This window comes from Abramis brama, assembly GCF_963993115.1.
Source record: "Abramis brama genome assembly, chromosome: 14".
Lineage (NCBI taxonomy): Eukaryota > Metazoa > Chordata > Actinopteri > Cypriniformes > Leuciscidae > Abramis > Abramis brama.
In genome coordinates, this window is record NC_139976.1 from 24,839,643 (window position 1) to 24,861,851 (window position 22,209).

Below are 22,209 nucleotides of genomic sequence, written 5' to 3' on the forward strand. Positions count from 1 at the left end.
TGCAGTGTACCAGTCCTAAATGCCTCAGAGTCTCTCTCTCATTCAAAGTCAGCTAAAAGCTGTTATCTGAGCCTGTGTCATAAGTGTTAATAAGCTATTTATAGTAAAGCACAGTGTTTCAGTTTAAAAATCATAGACATGGAGATGTTAAAAGAAATCATGCTACAGGCAGTTCAGATTTCATACATTTAAATGTTTTAAAAGTAAAACTGAATGATTTTAAAGAAATCTTAAACAATAGAAGTGACGTTTTTGATTAGTTTAATTCAAGCTCCAGAAAACAACTGATTATGTTGAAGAAAATGGTCAAAGATTCTGTTATGGGGAAGAGCGGTTACCAGTGTGCACGAAGGGATTACTCAACGATGGGTAAGATCCTATTTGGCCAAACGAGGGCAACCTAAGGCAGGGGGTCACGCCGACACTGGGCATCTCCTGAATGGAGGTGTTTTATGTGAGATGGGTATGAGAGTGGAGCGGATGACTGAGGCCAGCAGCATCATTACATCAAGGGGAGATGAGCTGTGAGAAGTTGCGGCAGTCTGACCCAGAAATGTGAGTTCCTCCATACCACTCACCAGAAACTGCATTCATTGCATGGCTTGTTTTTCATTGTGACAAGTGTCTGCAACTATGCCAGGGGACAACACCCTGAAGAGAAGAAAATTATAGATTAAGAGCTAATGGGAATGGGCTTTTAAGAGCCAGCTGAGACCATGAGGTGATTGTAATTATTTGTTGTGGAGACAGTAACAAAACTTTTTATGATCTTAGTTTCCTTATGGACAAGGAAAATGTATAGAAACCTATATATCCTGGCATTTATGATTATAGACAATGTCTGTATTTATCTGAGTAGTGACTGCGGGTCTAGCCCATGCTAGGAATATAGCAACAGTGCTTGTGTCACGGGCTGGTTGAAGCAGGATCAGAAGCGGGATCTCAATTGCAGCAGTGTTTATTTAAACAAACAAGATATTACATGGACAGGTTTCTCAGGGAACAGGAACAGAAACTAGAACAGAACAACCACGCATGTAGCAACAACGACAGACAACTAACAGACTGAAAACACAGGGCTTATATACATGGGAGAACTGATCAGGGAAACAAGACACAGCTGACAAGTCTAACGAGGAAACAGGTGTGACAGATGAACTAAATGACAGTTACCGTGGAAACCAAGAAGTGGCGGGAAAACAGAACAAAGGAAGACATATGATCAGTGACAAAAACACTCAGACAGAACAGAACTGTGACAGCTTGCTTATTTAGCCCGGCTTCCAGAGGATGGCACCTGTGTTCGGCTTTGCCTCTGCTCTGTCTCTGCCCTCACGTATTTCTGTGGTTTTTCTAGTGTTGTTCTTTGTTTTATCAGCCTTGATAACAAATAGCTGTGTCTCAGCTGTTTTAAAATATGATCGTCACACGCTTTTCCGCATTAAGGAGACTATGAACGACTTCTCAGTTACCGGGGCTTGGTCCTCGAAGTTTTTCCCTCCTTATATTGAATATTCTACGTCATCGCCGGTGTACCTGCTAGTCACCAAGCATCGCGGCAGGAGGAGGAAGCGGGGATCCAGGGCTGGTATCCAGGCCAGGTGGAGGAAACAACGTGGAGAGTCACCATGTCCAATTGATCCCGGAGCTTTCTGGGTTGAGCGGTGCTTGCGGTCAATTCCTGTCTGCAAGGTGTCGTGTGCGCCTTCGTTGCTTTGGAGTAACGTTAGTCAATCTGATCGGAGTTTCCCGACTCGGCGGCCCCGAAATCCATTTCCGCGAGAGCGGATTTTGTGTCATGTGACTTGCCAGCTAGCAAATGCAAAACCTGACCCATCTGATCGTGTCCAGCCGGTGCGATTTGCTCTGTTTAACGCGCGCTCCATTGCTAACAAGGCGCTCATACTCAATGATTTATTCACAATGGAACATATTGACTTTATGTTCCTAACAGAGACTTGGCAGCGAGATATGGAATACACTCATCTCAATGAACTGTGTCCCCCGGACTGTTCTGTGTATGGGACACCGCGAGTGTCGCGACGAGGAGGCGGACTCGCTCTCGTCTACCGGGACCGTTTCTGCTGCAGGTTGATCAATTCGGATTCTTTCGACTCCTTTGAGCTGCAGATGACTATGGTTGGAAATAATGATTCATTTTACTGTGTCTTAATTTACCGCCCTCCTGGTTCTGCTCGCTTGTTTTTAGCTGATTTTGCCGAGTTTTTATCCTCAATTATCAAACTTGAAAAGGTTCTGATACTTGGGGATTTTAACTTGCATGTTGATGACTCGGCATGTTCTGTGGCATCTGAATTCTTAACACTCACTGAATCATTTAATTTTAAACAATGTGTTTTAGGTCCTACACATATAAAGGGTCATACTCTGGACCTTGTTTTTTTCATTAGGTCTGAGTATCGACCATTTGAGTGTTATGGACATAAATGTGACAGATCATTGTTGCATATTTTTTAATCTGTCTTCTAATGTTGACTGTCTTCCATGTAGACCGATGTTGCAAAGACGTATTATTAATCAAGCTACAGCAGAGAAATTTTCGGAGTCATTTGACCCGAGTTCTTTTATTGATTGTAATAATGCTGAATTATTTCTTCAGTCTTTTAATAATCAGTGTCTGTCGGTTTTAAATCTAGTTTCTCCCTTGAAAAGTAAAAGCATATTCCCTAATAATGTGTGCCCTTGGATGAATGATGATATAATGTCTTTCAGGAGAAAGTGCCGTAAAGTTGAACGTTTATGGAAATCCACAAGTCTAGAAGTACATAGATTGCATTTGAGGGAGCTTATCTCACTGCTAAATGTTAAGATAAAACAGGCCAGGTCAGAATACTTTACTAATCTTGTAACTCAGGATAAGAATAATTCTAAAGTCCTGTTTGATACAATATCTAAGATCGTCTCTCCCCTTGCTCCCCAAGTGCCTGTACACTCAAAGAGTGATTGCAATAGGTTTTTAAATGCTTTTGTAAACAAGGTGCAAGATATTAGAAATACTATAATTCCATCTCTTGATGTCATTTCATGTGGGTCAGCTGCCTCATACACTTGGGATACTTTTTCTCCAATCAATCTAGATGATATTAAGAGCATATTAAGTAAAATGAAACCATCTTCTAGCCCGCTCGATGTAGTGCCGACTTCGTTGTTATTAAATGTGTTTGATTTACTTGGACCATTTGTTGTTAAAATGATTAACCTTTCCCTTTTAAGTGGATCTGTTCCTAGTCATTTTAAACAAGCAGTTGTCAGCCCTTTACTAAAGAAACCTAATCTGGATTCTTCTGTGCCAACTAACTACAGGCCAATATCTAAAATGCCTTTTTTATCTAAAATTCTTGAGAGAGTGGTCGCTGGCCAGCTGACTACATTTCTTAATGGGAAAAATATACTTGATAAATTTCAGTCAGGTTTCCGGAAATGCCATTCAACTGAGACGGCACTTCTTAAAGTTTCAAATGACATTATGATGGCTGCTGACTCAAGACAGTACACAGTGCTGATTTTACTTGACTTATCTTCTGCGTTTGATACATTAGACCATACGGTCCTGTTAAATCGATTACACAATGAAATGGGGTTTTCTGGTGTTGTTCTTAGATGGTTTACCTCTTACCTGAGCGACAGATCATTCTGTGTGTCTGTTAATAACATTTTGTCAGATATGACCCCTCTGTCATACGGAGTTCCTCAGGGTTCAGTTTTAGGTCCTCTTTTGTTTTTATTATATATGAGCCCGCTTGGTGAAATAATCAGAAACTTTAATAATGTGTCTTATCACTTTTATGCTGATGACATTCAGTTGTACTGTTCTTTTAATGATTCTGAGTTTGGAAAATTAACGGATTTACTGGAATGTCTGTCATGCATTAAGTCTTGGTTATATAACAATTTTCTACAACTGAATACAAAAAAGACTGAAACTATGATCATCGCTCCAGAACAAAAAATATCTCAAATTAAACAACACCTCTGTTCCTTAGACTCGTCTTTCCAGACGAGCCTAAGAAACCTTGGTGTTTTGTTTGACCAATCGATGTCCCTGGATGGTCATTCTAGACAGCTGGTCAGAAGCTGTTTTTATCATTTGAGAAATATCTCTAAATTAAGAACATTACTGCCCAAAACTAACATGGAGATGATCATTCATGCTTTTATTTCTTCACGGTTAGATTATTGTAATTCTCTTTTTACTTGTTTTAACAGTTGTTCTTTGAGCCGTCTCCAACTGGTTCAAAATGCCGCAGCCAGGCTTTTAACAGGAACAAACAGAAGGGCACACATTACTCCGATTTTATTTACTCTCCACTGGCTTCCGGTAAAATACAGAATTGATTATAAAATTTAAATTTTAACTTTTAAAGCACTACATGGACAGACGCCTCAATATATCACTGACATGTTGACCCCTTACTCTTCGTCTCGTATTCTTCGCTCCTCAGGTCAAAATCTCCTGATGGTACCTAAAACCCGCCTTAAAACTCGGGGAGATCGCTCCTTCCAGGCGACTGCTCCAAAAATGTGGAATGCCTTGCCCTTGTCATTGCGTGTGGCCGATTCTATTGTTTCTTTTAAAAAACAGCTGAAGACACTGCTATTTAGACAAGCTTTTAGTTGATTGTGTTTTTATGTTTTATGTTTTTATGTTTGTATGATGCTTTTTAAATTGTATACTTGCTACTTGTAAAGCACTCTGTGATTCTTTCTGTGATGGGTGCTATATAAATAAAGTTTACTTACTTACTTATATAAATAAAGTTTACTTACTAGAATAAATATGTACTTGTTTTGTAATAAGTTAAGTTGATGATAAAACCAAATTAGCCAATATGAATGATAGCTGTGTAAGACATGTAAAGACAGCTATGTCCAAAGGTTCTGGAGCTTTTGTAGATTCGAGAAAAGTCTGGATAACAAAGGTGAATGGTCAAAGGTTATTGTAATGAATTTATTATTACATTTTGTCTAAGTTACAGTCTAAGGAGGCTGTTGAAAAGATAATTTGTTTATAGTGAGAGAGACTGCTTGAGTGGAGGAAGGGATGGTACTCTGTATGTCTTTCTGTTATCCGCCTGCTAAAGCAAGCTGAAGCAAAATAATGATAATGAACCAAAACAACCCAGCTGACTTTCTAAGAAAAAAATGAATAATGAACAGATGTGCTTTGAAACTGGTTAAGAGACCATGTAAAATTAGATAAAAGCTACAGGAAAATGTGAAGTTTAAAATCTTATTTAAAATTTAAATATGTTTAGAGTAAACCCCAAAAGATATGAATATGAGAATATGAGCGGTTCATAGTCAGGTATGCGCGTGTGTTTGTTTGATGGTGACAGCATTGTATGTTTTATGAGTGTTAATTCATGTTTGGTATGTGTTAGTTTAGGGGAGCTATTCTGTCTCCATAGTGTGTATATTGTGTCATTAACCTCTGGAATGAGTTTTATCATTACAGGTGGGTTAAGGCAAATGACAAATTTTAAAGAAACCAAAAATCTGATGAAAAGACAATACAGAACATGGGGCAAGCTTTAAGGTGATTGGTCATCAAGCTCTGTCTGGTAGATTTTAGTGAACAAAGGAGGAGAATGTTGTTTGACAGACATTGACCAAGTCTGTACACCACGACCTGACCTGACAATTGATGACTTTGACATTGAAAAATGTTTGTAGATGACTGACTTAAGAGACCAAACAACAGGCCTGAAAAGCAGGATACGCAGTGAGACTGAGGGCTGCTGCCCTTCAAATACTTCGATAAGAAGATTAGATTGTGGCTTGGAGTGAAGAATGTAATATTTTGTTTCAGAGGCAGAGAAAGATGTCTGGGGGAAATTTGGCTGAAGGACGGCATTTGGGTTAGTGTTGCAAACTTTGTTTAACCAAACACCATTATGTTAAATTGATGCACGAGTTGGATCATGCATCAAAAGGGGGATGGTAATAATTGACATACAGTGGTGGTCAAAATTGATGGCACCCCTGATAAATATGATAAAAAATGGCTGTAAAAAATAAATCTGCATTGTTTATCCTTTTGATCTTTCCTTCAAAAAATTCACAAAAATCTAACCTTTCATTGAAGTAAAAGAATTGAAAGTGGAGGGTAAATCACATTATAAAATAAATGTTTTTCTCCAAAACACGCTGGCCATAATTGTTGGCACCCTGTTATTAAATACTTTTTGCAACCTCCTTTTGCCAAGATAACAGATCTGAGTTTTCTTCTATAATGCCTGATGAGTTTGGAGAATAACTGACAAGAGATCAGAGACCATTCCTCCATACAGAATCTCTCCAGATCCTTCAGATTCACAAGTTCATGTTGGTGCTTCTTCTCTTCAGTTCACTCCACTCATCAGGTCAGGGAACTGTGACGGTTCATGGCAGAAGCTTCATTTTGTGCTCAGTTACCCATTTTTGTGTTGATTTTGATGTTTGTTTTGGACCGTTGTCCTGATGGAAGATCTTACCACGGCCCATTATAAGATTTCTAGCAGAGGCTGTCAGGTTTTGATTTTTTATCTGTTTGTATTTGCTAGAATCCATAATACCATGTATGAACAAGATGTCCAGGACCTCCAGCAAATAAATAGGCCCACAACATATAAGATCCAGCAGTATATTTAACCGTAGGCATGGGGCACTTTTTATCCCTGTTTGCACCAAACACATCTGCTGGGTTTGCTGCCAAAAAGCCCTTTTTTTCGTTTTATCTGACCATAGAATCCGGTCCCTTTTGAAGATCCAGTCGTGTCTGACAACTGAATATGCTGGAGTTTGTTTTTGGAGGAGCGAGGAGCATTTTTCTTGAAACCCTCCCAAACAACATGTGGGGATGTAGGGGTTGTTTGATTTTTTTTTTTTAGGCTTTCCGACCCCAAGACTCAACTAATCTCTGCAATTCTCCATCTGTGATCCTTGGAGAGTCTTTGGCCACTCAACCTTTCCTCCTCACCATCCATTAAGACAATATAGACACACGTCCTCTTCCTGGCAGATTCGTAACATCTTTAGTTGATTATAACTTAATTATTTCCCTGATGGTCAAAATGGGGATTTTCAATTCTTTAGATATTTTCTTACAGCCACTTTCTATTTTGTGATGCTCAACAATCTTTTGCTGCACATCAGAACTTATTCTTTGGTTTTACTCATTGTGATGGATAATTAAGGGAATTTGGCCTTTGTGCTTCCTCATATTAAACTCCTGTGAAACAAGAAGTAATAGCTGGACAATTTCATGTTCCTAGTCACCCTGGTGTGCTAAAAAAGGTAAATATTAATGGGAATATACTTCAGAGATATTTTTCTTATAAAAAATTCTAGGGGTGCCAACAATTATGGCCAGCGTGTTTTGGAGAAAAACATTTATTTTATAATGTGATTTACCCCCCAATTTCAATTCTTTTACTTCAATGAAAGGTTAGATTTTTGCGATTTTTTTGAAGGAAAGATCAAAAGGATAAACAATGCAGATTTATTTTTTACAGCTATTTTTTATCATATTTACCAGGGGTGCCATCAATTTTGACCACCACTGTACTAAGGGGTTCACATTTGCTGAATGCAGTCGCACAGGTGGGACAATAAATGTTGGGAGGACACGGGGTTTAATTGGGAAAAAGCCCTGCAAGAAGCCATTCTTCTCCCTAACAAAATTGCCGTCTGTAAGTGTGCTAATAACAAGGACTGTTTCAACAGGGAATGCCAGGGCAGATTTGGCAGCGAAGGCCGCGGCAGCACAGCAGACAAAAGAAACTATGTGTACTTTACTATCTGACAATAACCTTGACATTTATTTTTCTTTACAGAGCATGCAGACTTTTGATACAGGGCAGAATGTGCCCAGTAAAATAATGGCTATGGATGAATTTGGCAAACTATCCTGGCCTGGGTTATTATTGTGGCAGAAAGGTGCCACACCTGCGCAGCGCATAACTTAAAACTTTCCATTTGCAGAATGTCAGGATGGATCGAGTCAAACAGAACTGATTCTGTTCCAAATGTATAAATATTGTTTTGTCAACATGAGCAAAGTGGGCTGAGTGTTTTTCAGGGGGGAAAAAGGACTCTGAGTGCTATTAAGTGAGCAAGAAATTATCCAGTGATAATGTTTCAGTTTGTAAAATGAGAAGAAACTTATGGTTTATTGGCCAAATGTTGAGCATATCATCAGCAAGGTAAACAAATGGAAAATTCCACAGGTCACACCAAAAGGACGACCGGCTAGACAAGCGGTCACTAACCCAAATGCTTGAGGTCTCCATTCACAGGTGACAGCAGGCAGGGAATGGTTCATTCCAGTGGGGGTGCGGTCGTGATCTGAGGGAAAATCTTGTAATGATCAGAAAATGGTTGGAGAGTGTGACACCTGGGTCCAAGCCTCTCACCTAAGGCTACACCGACAAGCCTCAACCATCCCATAGAGCAGAAAGTGAGGGATCAAGGGCTCGTGCTAGCAACGGCCTCCCTTGCCAACGAGGGAAAGCCCATTGCAATGACTCGCAAAGAGTCACCCTGGTGAAGACGGAATGTCCATGGGGCGAACGAGATGATCAACACACCTGGAGGAGGATGTGGACCAACTAATGGTTTAAGTTTAGCAGAAGAATCTGTTTTGTGACGATTTTGATGATTTTATTTGATGAAGTCATTGATAGATAATGCTTAGTTAATGATGACTACTGTATTGGACAGACCCCAAAATAGACCAATCACAGCTCATAGTACACGAATTCTGTTGACATTCAAATACAGTATAGTCATCATTAACTAAGCATTATCCATCAATGACTTCATCATGTGTGTGGCCCCTCAACTAAAGTGTTGACTAGGTCCTTTGAAACACTGACGAACAATGTGATATTAATGATGGCATAACTGTGAACAAAGAAAACATCATGATCATGCATAATAAATCATAATTCATGATGATGTACTCCTCTTAGTTAATGTTTTAATTAAGGTGTTGTTCATCCATGAAGTCATGAATGAAAAACGTTGAACTCATGTTAGTTCCTGATGATTCATGAGATATTAAAAGGGATCTGAAGACTTTTGGCCAGGGAAATATCCATGAAGTTCCTGGCTGCACCGGAATTAAGCAAGGCCTGGAGTTGGTGTTTTTTGTCTCCCCAAGTGAGTGTGATGGGAAGGAACAACCCAGAGTTGGAAGGTGAAGCAGTGCGAGGTTCAGCCAAAGGAGAGAGCATTCGAGAATCCAGAAGGGGTATAGAGGCAGCACATGTGAGTGTTTAGCCATCAAAGACTCTGTCTCTGACTCAGCTGTCTTGTGGCGTTGGACTGTGGACTCATGCTGAGCAACTGTGGCCAAGAGTTCTTGAGAATTAGGCGTCTCTAGGTTCATTGTGGTGGCTTGGTTATTCTCCGGGACTCAAACTCGGGTCTCTGACGCAAAAGTCTTACTTTCCACCACTGAGCCACTGGAAGGTGTTGAACACAATTGTCAGACGCTCTCTTTACGTTGAATCAAAATAGTTTATTTTAAAAAGGAAAAGGGCACACAAATCCCTTTCTTCAAGGCAACCACAAAACAGAAGAATATCCTGACCAAAAAGGATACAAAAATCCAAAAGGAGAAACAACAATTAGTGATGTGACATTTGTACCGAGGCGTCGGAGCTTGTGTCAAGAAAAAATGGGCGTGCCAGATGAAGCCGCGATTCGAGGCTTGTGTTGTTAACGTGAAAATCACGTGACTAATGACAAACAAGGCCTCGGTTTGTGGGGATACGTCATCGGTTCGGTCTGAGTGTCGCTTCCGGATAAAGGGGGTTCGAAACTCGCGCCACCTTGTGGGTGTTGTCAGGAGTAGTAGAAGCAGTTGTAGTAGTGTCAGAGAGTTAGAGAACTCCCATTGTTGTTATTGTGTCATATATGTGTTAGGGCTGTATATTATTACATTATATCAGGTTAGAATAGTTATAGTATATTGTTTTTATTAATTATAGTAGGCCTAGCTATATTATAGTCTTGTTATATTAGTTAGATAAGATTATTTGGATTGTTTTGGATTTTTGGATCTGGACTGGACTGCTTTTTGATTTGGATTGCCCCTTTTGATTTGTTTGCTTTTTGTGACCTCTTCCATTTTCCTGGTAATGGAGCCAGCAAGAAAGAGGAAATCCTCCCCTGTCTGGGCTCAACAGAAGCATCAGTGTCCTCATTTATACCAGCTGGCACTGGCATTTTTATGTTCCCCTGCATCCTCTGTGGCTGGAGAGGTTTTGTCCAAGAAGAGGAATTGTCTAAACCCCAACACACTTGAAAAAATTCCCCAGTCCCAAAAGCACAACACTGCACTAAAACTAGTAACAGTTCACTGCACAAAACCCCCCAGAAACAATTTTTTAACTTTTCCCACCCCAGATTATTCTGTTGCAGTTTACTTTATTACACTCCCTCCACCATAAGCACTGCAGTCAACACAGTGTCACTTTTGCTGTTCATACTGTCACTATCCAAATAATTTATGAATAATTAATTAATTGTGTGTGTGACAGTTGTCTCTGCACAAGTAAATTCAGACAGAGAAAGATACATATTTTATTTTATACCCAGGCAATGGACAAATGTCTGCTCAGGTCACTGGTTCAAAATTAATTAATTTGTCTGCTATTTCTTTGCACAGTAGCTAGGTGTCACTAGTGAAAAAATGCTGAATGAAGCTTCGAGTAATGAACCTTTGGGTGAAGCAATGGGCTGCGAGGTCTCAGTGGATCAGGAAGCCTCATTTTGCCATCACTAACAACAATCTCTACAACAACTCAGAAAAAAAGGTTCTTAAAACAGCAAAAATAAACTCAGGGAAACAATCCAGAAGGCACAAAAGAAACTTCTTGGAGCAGGAGCAAGAGCAGACTTACAGCAGTAACTGGCTTAGGAACATCAATAACCAAGGGAAGATACAGAGAAACAGACCAGCTTAATACACAGCACAGAACAAGGCACATGTGAAAACAATAGCACTGATCACAAAAGGCACAATATTATACATGAGAGTTCTATAGGGACCTCTAGTGGTCAAACTAAAACATTACAAAGCAAAAATTCTGACAAGTGGGCTAAGAAAAGTATATCTAATTCAAGATTGGATTGGACTGTGGTCCACAGCAGAGTCAGTTGAGCTGTGAATTATCAGTCACTATTATAATATAAATATACAAGAAATAAACAAAAAAATATGTTGGGCTGCAGACTCAATGCAAGCTATGATCATGCCAAACTCTTTCCACTTTTCACAATTTCAGACTCCAAAAAGTGCTGAAATTTTCTTATTATGAATGATTAACAGCCAAGAAACACAAAGCCATTAACTGACTCACCATTGCCATGATGGTGAAAGAGAAGTTTGGTGTCATCTGTGGAGGAAAGAGACTGTCGTTGCACAGAGCGATGCAAGCACAAGACCATGAAGGACAACAAAATAGTATTTAAGCTCTGCATGCAAAATGCACAAAAACAATGACATACATTACTATTCATGCTGTAAGACCCTAAAGATCATGCAAATGAATCCTTAGTCATCAGAAAAATGCTGCAGTTATGAGTATGATGGGTTATGTATCATGGTTCTTATGTATGTCTTGGACATACTCGCCTTCAGTCACAGGACTGGCGGGTAGAGCTGCAGGAGAAGGAGTCATCGATGGCAGTGAAGAACTAAAAGGGCTGATTGAACTCTCTGGGCTTCCCTGTGCATATTCGTCACATGTGCCTTTTGCCTTAGACAAGAACATACGAACTCATATTATTATTTTTTAAATTCAAGTACATGCGAAAAAAAAAAAAAAAAAAACAGCATTCACTTTGTTAATGGCATATGCACTCTCATGATCCTAACATTGCCCATGTAGCCACCATATTTGCCACATGAAGTAAATAATGAAGTATTGTAACTTATTATTATGGGTGTGACAAGATCTCATGCCACGAGATCTCGCGAGACTAAAATGTGACGAGATTTCTCGTCAGATGAAAAGCTGTCTCGCTATTTCGCCATGGCGGAGAGTGATGGTGAAATTAGCATAGAATTTTTCCATCGCTACATTCACATTACATTATGGTGCCCGCTGTCGTTTTGCTGTTTTTATCAAAATAAAACCATTGTAATCTATTGTAAATGTCTGCTCTGCTCTTCCAGTACGAGTTGCAGTCGCACACAGTGCAGCAGGAATCATAGTTCACTGATTGCGTGACGATGGCGGAGGATTCATTGCATAGCAGAGCCTAAATGTCTGCCGAATGCCTAATCTTGTAGAATGCGCACTCAGCACTGCCGGTTTCCTATACACAGAGTATGTGCAAAGTAAAACACGACCTCCCTGATGCGGCAAATTAGGCTGCATACTATAGCCTGTCTCCCAATATCAAACCTATCTCTGGACTGTGTAGTTGTGGCTCTGGTCTCTGTTTCCACTTTGAATACTGAGAAAGTACTTTGATTATGGTTTCACTTGCACGTATTGTTTGCACTTAGACAGAATAAGAAAAAACTGTTATTTATTTTATTTATACTGTTTTTATTTCTATGCCCAGGTAGCATGGTGACACTGATACAATGTTGAGTTTTGATCCAAACCATTTGGTTGAGATTGACATTTCAATATTTAAAGTGTGTTGGACCAGCATTGAAATTTTGATGAAAGACAACAGCACACATGGGTGGAGACAATGACATTAACTAACAGCAATTTGTAGTTGATGAGCACAAGATCATTCAGGCATGTATCTCTGCAGAACACTAATGGGTGTTTCTCAATCAGTTGGGCGTTTTCAAACCACAATGGGCATTTTCAACTGCTTTACCCGATTTTCTCTAATCCACTGGGGGCTTGGTTTAGGGGTGGGCCTTCATGATTTTAGCAAGTCTGTTGAAAAAATGGTTGAAAAACATTTATTGTAGTTTGAAATTGGCCACTGATTGGTAAACGCCCACTTTGGTTAACCATGTGCACTTCTCAGTAGTCTAATTGATGCTTCCTCATTAGAGACAAAACACAGGTGCATCCTATACAGAAGTCTTGTTTGTTGAAGCACCTGACATACTTACATGACTTCTCTAGCACAGTTTCAGTGCTATGTTCCTTTGTTTTGCGTGCTTATTTGCATTTGATTTGTGTTGTTACTGACTGTAATTAGATACTTAAAAAAGTTATTAAAGTGTTTGAATATAGCATCTATTTTTCTACATTCTTAAAAAATGCATCTTGCTTTAGTAAAATTTATTAGGAATTTCCTGAATAAAGTTCTAACGTCATTTAACAGATTTCTTGAAGTGCAGGAGACATGAACATGTGCAAGAATGAAAGCATCTTTCATTTGAACATCTTCAAAGCATTTCCATGCAGAGGAAATAGAAAGTCAGAATAATTGTAATGTTGTTTGGTGTGGTGATTTTAATGGGCACAATACATTATGGGGTAATGAAAGAACAGAAAGCAATGGTCAGGTTATAGAAGAACTATTAGATGAGAAGAATTTAGTATGTCTAAATGATGGCAGAAGTACAAGCGTAGATGTTCAGACAGGATAAGAGTCAGTCCTTGACATCACCTTAGTGTCAAGCAGTATAGCAGCAAAATGTAACTAGAAAGTATATCATGAAGGAACTATAGGAAGCAAGCAACCATTATCCAATCTGGTATAAGATAAATATAGAAGTTCAATTGGATACAGTAAATCTGGGCGTAAGGTGGAATAAAGATAAAGATAAGAAAATGGCAAACACTGGGAAAGATAAATCGATAAAAAAGATAAATAGCTCTAATAATTTATCTGAAGAAGGAAGGCAAGGTAGGGATAGAACAAAATTGGAATATGCAGATGTGTTATGTAGGAAAGATAATTATGATGAAGTGATGGATGCTCCATTTAAAATTAGAGTAAGAATTAGAGTTAAAGAGAGCCCTGGAGAAAACCAGAAACACAGCTCCGGGTAAAGATGATGTGTATTACTGTATGATAAAATACTTAAGTGAAGAAAGTCTTGAGAAATTATTATTATTATACAATAAAGTATGGGAAGAAGGCAGTATACCAGGAAGTTGGAAGAAGAAATAATTGTACCAATAAAAAGCCAGGCAAGGATGATAGCAAACCAGGAAATTATAGACCTATAGCTCTAACATCACACATTTGTAAAATAATGGAGCGTATGATAAATGAGAGATTAACACACTTCTTGGAAAGTAGTAACATAATAACAGCAAATCAAAGTGGATTTAGAAAAGGAAGAGGCACTATGGACCCAATAATATGTTTAGAGGATGAAGTGAGGAAATAAGGAAACAGTTCTTTGATGTCGAAAGCATATGACATGCTGTGGAAAGAGGGTCTTTTAATCAAAATGCATCTAATGGGTATTGGAGGGAAAATGTTTAATTGTGTAATGGATTTCCTTGATAGAAGAAAGATTCAAGTGAAGATGGTTATAGAGGTATCCAAACCTTCCATTATGATTAATGACATTTATTCCAATATAACATTAGACATGGGTAGGTCACTGTTTGCTGATGATGGGGCCTTATGGAAAAGAGGACGACATGTTAAGTATATAGTCAGAAAAGTACAAGAGGGGATAAATCAAGTGGAAAGTTGGGGTGTAAAATGGGGTTTTAAATTTTAAATGGAAAAAAAACGATACTGGTTACTCACGTAACCTCGGTTCTCTCTAGAAGAGGGAACGAGTATTTGCGTAAGTTTAGCTTACGCTACGGGAAAAGTCATCTTTTCTCGAGATACTGAAGCCAAAAATTATCCTTAATTTTCATATATTGTCCACGCAGTGCAGCAGGCAGCTAGCAGAGCTAGAGCGAGCAATACTGCACGCTCATTGGCTGCCGCGCGGCAACTGCTTTAGCCTACCGGTGAGCCCGGCGTGACGTCACGCCCAATGAGGGCGCGCGTGACGTCACGCCCAATGAGGGCGCGTGCACCCTCGCGCGTCACAGCCCGCCAGAATGGGCGGCGTCAGAGCGTATATAAGGAAGGCTCGGAGGCTAAAACTGAATGAAGTCGAATGAAGCGACATGAGCTCGCGGCGCGAGCACGGCAGGGAACGCAAATACTCGTTCCCTCTTCTAGAGAGAACCGAGGTTACGTGAGTAACCAGTATCGTTCTCTTACGAGAGGTTCTCTCGTATTTGCGTAAGTTTAGCTTACGCTACGGGAACCCCATTGTCAACGCCGTGCGCACCTTGCATCCACATATAAACCCCCGGGAGGCCCGGGGGGTCTAAAAGTGGAAGAACAGGTGGCCAGCAGAGCGGGCCAACACGTGTCCATAAGCACTCATAGGGAAAAAGGATAGAGCGGCGAGGCCGGTCTATATATCACTGACATACCCTGAGGTGCAGCTCGACCAGGAGAGCTAAATCGAGTAACTAGCCTGCGCACACATAAGCAGGACATAGACCCGACTAGACTGACAGAAGTTTAGCCTGCAGGGCGGGAACTTCCAGGTTATAGAACCTGACAAATGTAGAGGGGGAGGCCCAGCCCGCCGCCATACAAATGTCCTGAATGGAAATCCCACTGGACCACGCCCACGATGAGGCCATGCCTCTGGTGGAATGAGCCCGTATGCCCAAAGGGCACTGCAGGTCTTTGGACGCATAAGCTGCGGCAATAGCGTCCACTATCCATCTGGATAGTGTCTGTTTCGAGGCGGCGAGACCTCTGGCGCGCCCACCAAACGAAACAAAGAGCTGCTCCGAGCGCCGAAAAGCGGCGGAGCGCATGACGTAACACCTTAGAGCCCTGACAGGGCAAAGGAGGCTACTGTCATCCCCACTGCCGGACGGCAGAGCTGAGAGGGAAATAACTTGAGCTCTGAACGGGGTACCCAACACTTTGGGGACATAACCGTGTCTTGGTTTGAGAATGACCAAAGAGTCATTAGGTCCAAACTCAAGACACGCCGCGCTAACTGATAGCGCGTGAAAGTCGCCCACGCGTTTTACTGAAGCCAGGGCTAACAGAAAAACGGTTTTAAACGTCAGGTATCTCAACTCCGTAGAGCCCAGGGGTTCGAAGGGATAAGCTTTTAGGGCCTCTAGGACCAAAGACAGATCCCATATGGGTACCAGAGGTGGCCGTGGAGGGTTCAACCTCCTGGCCCCTCGGAGGAAGCGGGTAATGAGTTCATTTCTTCCCAATGTGCGGCCGCGCGCCGAATCGGCGAACGCAGCGATCGCCGCAACATAGACCTTGAGCGTGGAGGGGGACCTGCCCGCGTCCAAAAGCTCCTGAAGGAAGTTCAAAACCTGTGGAACCCCACAGGATTGAGAATTCAAACTCTTCTCCGCGCACCATTTGTTAAACACAGACCATTTAGACGCATAGTGCCGCCTCGTAGAGGGAGCTCTGGACTGCGCGATTGTGTTAACTACCCCTTCTGGCAAATCAACGAATATTCGTTGATCACCCACGCATGCAGAGACCAGTGCTCTGGATGGGGATGCAGAATTGAGCCTCGGGCTTGAGAGAGAAGGTCTCTCCTCACTGGAATCGGCCACGGGGCTGTTCTCGACAGCGCCGTCAGCTCTGGGAACCAAAACTGGTTTTCCCAGCGCGGGGCTATGAGGAGCACCGCGCAGCGCGTTTCCCTGATCTTCGCTATCACCTGAGGCAGCATAGAGATCGGGGGAAAAGCGTACAATGGGACGTTGGGCCAGATTTGGGCCAGCGCGTCCTCGCTTTTTGAGAAGAACCTTTGGCACTGAGCGTTCTCGCTCGTGGCGAAAAGGTCGACTTCTGCTTTGCCGAAGCGACGCCACAGCGTCTGGACTGTTTGGCTGTGTAGAGCCCATTCCCCGGGGGGAACATTGTCCCTGGACAGCCTGTCCGGTCCGTCGTTTAGGCGACCGGGCACATGCGCGGCTCTCAGAGAGCGCAGCGAGCCCTGAGCCCAAACCAAAAGGCGCTCTACCAGAGCGCGCAAGGTTCTGGATTTGATTCCGCCCTGACGGTTCACATAGGACACCACTGACATGTTGTCCGTGCGGACTAGCACATGGTGCCCGTGCAGGTAAGGGAGAAAGTGCTTCAGCGCTTTCTCGACCGCCAACATCTCCAGACAGTTTATGTGAAGGCTTTTCTCCTGGTCCGACCAACGGCCGTAGACCGGTCTGCCCTCGTGAAGCGCTCCCCAACCTGAGTTGGACGCATCTGTCGAGATCACTTTGCGGTGTGAAATCACCCCCATCGTAACTCCTAGTTGGTACCATTCGGCTGCCAGCCAGGGCTGCAGGGCTGAGACACAGCCCTGAGTCACTCTGACCCGAACGCGGCCTGAAGCCCACGCTCTGCGGGGCACTTTCGAATTCAGCCAGCATTGTAGCGGGCGCATCCGCAGTAAACCCAGCTGCAGAACTGCTGCAGCTGAAGCCATATGGCCCAACATCCTTTGGAAGGTTTTCAGGGGGAAATACCTGTCTTTTTGAAAAGACGCGGCGAGGTGACGAACACAGCGCGCGCGCTGTGTTGACAGCCTGGCTGTCATGGCCACCGAATCCAGTTCTATTCCCAGAAAGGAAATCGACTGGCTGGGGATCAGAGAGCTCTTGGACCAGTTCACCGAAAGACCCAGGCTTTCTAAGTGACTGAGAAGCACCATCCCGTGGGAAGCGAGCGCTTCCGCCGATTGCGCCAGAATGAGCCAATCGTCCAGATAGTTCAGAATTCGCATCCCCTGTGATCTCAGGGGAGCGAGAGCCGCATCCATGCACTTCGTAAAAGTACGGGGTGCCAGAGACAGGCCGAACGGAAGGACGGTGTATTGATATACCTGGCCGTCGAAGGCGAATCTCAAGAATGGCCTGTGACGGGGTATAATCTGAATCTGAAAGTATGCGTCTTTCAGATCGAGAGAAATAAACCAGTCCCTCGGGCGAATTTGCGCGAGGATTTGTCTGGTCGTGAGCATTTTGAACGGCCGTCTCATGAGAGCTTTGTTCAAATATCTCAGATCTAATATAGGTCTGAGCGCTCCGTCCTTCTTGGGAACGAGGAAATAACGGCTGTAAAAGCCTGCCTCGGTTAAAGAAGGGTGAACTCTCTCTATGGCCCCTTTGTGCAATAGTTTCGCTATTTCTGTGTGAAGCAGATGGGCTGCTTCCGAGCTCACCACTGTCTCGACGCGCGTTCGAAACCGCGGCGGACGGCAAATGAACTGTAGCGAATAGCCCCGTATTACTGTATTCAGTACCCATTTCGACACACCCGGGATAGCTTTCCATGCATCTGCACTCATAGCTAGGGGTCGAATGGCCTCTGGGTCCCGCCCGCTGCTCTGCGCGGGGCACGGGACCCGAGGCGGCAAAAGCGCGCGCGCGCCGTCGGTGCTGGGAAACGGGGGCTCGCTGATAGCGACAACCAGCTGAGCAGTGCTCACAGACACGGTCTCTGGAGACTGAGAACGTGCTGTAATGGGCAGCCCGAGGCGCGAACGCGGGGCGGGCATGAGAGTGTTTACAGGAGAGTGTGAGCGCTGAGGAGCGGGCACGGAACTCTTTATTAAAACACAGCCGGTGGCATGGGGCTTTATGTGATCTAAACCCTGAATGTGTGAAACAGAGCGGGCAGTGTGTGGGAGTGAGCACTGGATAGTGGGCACATTTCCTACACTTAACCCCCTGAGGTCGACGGTATCGCCGGCGATACCAGCTCGCTTTTTTTTTATCAGTGTAAAAGAAACTCATAAATACTCTGTTGACTTTGATTTTCCATAGGAGTTTCATACATCAATCGATTCTGTTAAATGTGTATTATTTTTGTGTATACTCACAATAAAAACAAAGTGTTGTGCTTTTTGCCAAATAAAGAAAAATAAACACGAAGCGAGTTCTGCCTTCTCTCTGCCAGTGTAGTCCATTCTGAAACGCGCCCGAAAATGAACTGTAGCTCAGCGAATACTCAGTCAAACAGGCATACAGGCACACAGGCATGAAGCTTGAATTCTCTTCTTTTAAATGAAGTAATTTATATAAAAAACAAATATTCCCATCTTGTGAAATCTGTATTAAAAGAGAGCGATTCCAGTCGAGCTCATTAGAGCTAATTCAAATGTAATGTGACTCCACCCACGGAGAGCGTGCGCTATTCAAACGCAAATGGCTGAGGCAATCCAAGCGCAATCCTGTGAACGCCCCCATACAGCTCGAGAAAACTCACAAGTTTATTCAGATCATTACTTGTTTACACCGTCTTGCAGCGCTGTGAGGAATAATAATAATGGAAAATGTCCCTCAGAAGTGCGGGTATATCAAGGAGCGAGCTGAGGAATACTAGTAAGTTTTTTCCTTCTCACGTGAATTTCTTCACGTGGGTTTCTGTTTATGAATGAACGGCAGAGATGCGCGCTGTTTACCACAGCTGGCAAAGACAGTTTAAATTTAAATCGCGTGTGTGAATGAATGATGATGTTTTAGCAAACTGTATTGCTATACTGAGATGAGTAAAAATCGACTGAAATATGTTGAAATAAAATGTAGGCTATTTGTATAAGCAACGTATTAAACGGCAAATTAACAATATGCCCTAATATTTCATGAAAACAACGTTACAGTCAGGCGAAATATGAAAGACAACATTTTGTTTAGTAGATTTGGGTACAGTTTTTACTGTAGAATATACTGCCTCGTCAAATAAGCTTTTGTTTAGCAATTTCTATATATAAAATACTATTTTTGTCAAAAATAAAGTCATCAACTAAGATGTTAGCTGTTCCAATGTTGGCTATATTCAAACTAATGAATACATAGATAAAATGTAGGCCTATAATCTTTTTTTTTTACAAAGAAAGAGTACACTTGAAATATTGTTGAAATTGTAATTATTGTTGTAATTGTAACCTTTTTAATAAAATAGCAAAACATATTTACAAGATAGATGTAAGCAAAATCTTAAATGGTCAATATAAGTCTTCTTCTAAATATATCTTTTGTCCTTGCATTGTGGCTCAGTCAGTTTCACACCTGAGTGAATGGCTCATCATTATGCAGAGTGGGTGGGACATTGTATTTCTCAGGTGTAAACCACTCCTCGTTCACGCCCCCCTCGCATATTGGCTTTCCAAGCAAAACCTGTTTTACATCAATTTAAATCAATGTATGGTTTTATGTGAACGATAAAGCAAGACTATTTTCACATAATTTTGAAGAAAAAACTATAGGCGACGACATCCATTAGTCAAAAGTCTTATTGCCACATATTTAGTATGTGTTTTGTGGCCTTATTTCTGCAACTTTCATTTTTATTTTTTCCAATAACCACGCATAAACATTATTCTCTTAAAAATTCAAACATATACATGCATGTTGATCAGATATTTTGGTAGCCCTGTTTGTGCTATATAGAGTGAATTTACACCTTTGCCATTAACATGTTTATAAATAACTGAAAAAAGCACAAATGTCAGAGCATGTCAGAACACCTCCAGGGCCCAGAAAACAGCTCAGACTCCAGAGGGTTAACACTCGAGCGGCAAGCGCGCGCTTTATGTGAGTGTGCTCTGTGGGATACACAGGGGAGATCGTGCTTGTGTGTAGACATGAACACTTGGGAGTGGGCATATTTACTACACTCATAACACCGTCGGCGTGAGCCGGTTGACCAGACATTATGCTCATTTTGCGATTTATCTGGTTCGCCGTAAAAACGACGTTTGGGTGCAGGCGAGAGAGTTTTGAAACTGGCTCATTGGCTGCGGAGAACACTACTGCAGTAGCCTTTACTAAGGGGACTGGCAGAGGAAGGCAGATGAGTTTGGACGGCGGTCCGGCCTCGGCGGGACTCAACCGTCTTTTCCTCCCGGCGCGTGCTAGGAGGTCTTCGCAGGCTCAGGTTTCAGCGAAATCCTAGGCCGGGGGCCCCGCGGGGGAGGCGGCCTGTGCTGGCTGGTTGAACGTGACCTGGGGCGGCCACGCTGACGCTGCTGCGAAGGCGAAGGCGGAGGTCGAGACGAGCGCTGAGTGGAGCTGCGTGCAGGAGGCTGTTTAGACTGAGAGCGGCCTGCAGCGGAGCTCGAGCGGCGAGGCAGAAAAAGATTCATGGCCTGCGAGGCCTTCTGCACCTCCGAAAATCTGTCGACGAGGCCGCTCACAGCAGGGCCGAAGAGGCCGGTGGGGGAGAGCGGGGCGTTGAGGAAAACGGACCGCTCAGATTCTCCCATGTCAGCGAGCGCGAGCCAGAGGTGGCGCTCTGTGACGGTGAGCAAGGCCATGGATCGGCCGATAGCCTGTGCTGCGACCTTCGTGGCGCGAAGGGAGAGGTCCGTCGCGCTGCGCAGGTCCGTAAAAGCGGTCTGATCCGGGCCCTTCTCGTCCAGCTGGCGGAGGAGGTCGGCTTGGAGGATCTGAAGCACCGCCATAGTGTGCAGGGCTGAAGCGGCTTGACCAGCGGCGGAGAAAGCGCGGCCGACAAAAGGCGGAAGTGGTCCTGCAGGCTTTAGACGGGAGGGCAAACTTTGAGCGCCATCTCGCGGATGGGGGGCAAAGGTGCGCTGCGACCGCCTGTTTAACCGGAGGAGACGAAGCTGGAGAGCGGAGTCTGGCTGAAACTGGAGCGTCCCACGACTTAGAGAGCTCCGCGTGGAGCTCAGGCAGGAAAGGCGCTGGTCTGGACGCTGGCGAGTGGCTGCGGCTGGGTAGGAAGAACCCGTCGAGCCTGTTCGGTGCGGGCACCGCAGGCTGGGACCATTCGAGGCCCAGGTTCTCAACGGCCAAAGTGAGGAGGCGGAGAAGCTCGGCGTCCACACTGGCGTGGGTCCTACCAGACTCGCGTGTAGAGGAAGGGGCGGAGCGGTGAGAACCGGTCCACCCTTCACTGTCTGATGCCAGGAGAGAACAGCTGTCCAGAAGAGCGTCGTCCTCCGCTTCATCCCCTGAGGCGACGGCACCGAGGGCGAGAGCCGGCGGGAAGCGGAGGCGGAGAGGGAGAGAGCGAGGCTCGCGGGAGGAGCTCCGGCGAAAGCCTGACTCGAGTCTCGGGCTCCGGTGGTCTCTGGGAGCGGCGCTTCTTCTTCCGCGGCGCAGAGACTGGAGCGGGGTCAGCGTTGAACAAGGCGAGTCGAGCCCGCAGGGTCGACATCGGCAGTTCTTCGCAGTATTCACAGCCGCCCGAAGCCATGGCAATGGCAGCGTGGTCACGTCCCAGGCAGAGAGC

At 43.5% G+C, this 22,209-nt stretch overlaps 1 protein-coding gene across 2 annotated transcripts in view; it reads right to left on the minus strand.

Annotated features, from left to right (window-relative positions):
* The window catches only part of plxdc1 (plexin domain containing 1), a 935,956-nt gene that overhangs the window by 49,218 nt on the left and 864,529 nt on the right, over positions 1–22,209 (minus strand). For both annotated transcript variants that reach the window (XM_084135569.1, XM_084135568.1), the window contains 2 exons: positions 11,645–11,768; positions 11,370–11,405 (listed from right to left, as the gene is read on the minus strand). In XM_084135569.1, coding sequence (XP_083991695.1) covers positions 11,370–11,405; positions 11,645–11,768 — 160 coding nt within the window. The remainder of the gene's footprint in view (positions 1–11,369; positions 11,406–11,644; positions 11,769–22,209) is intronic.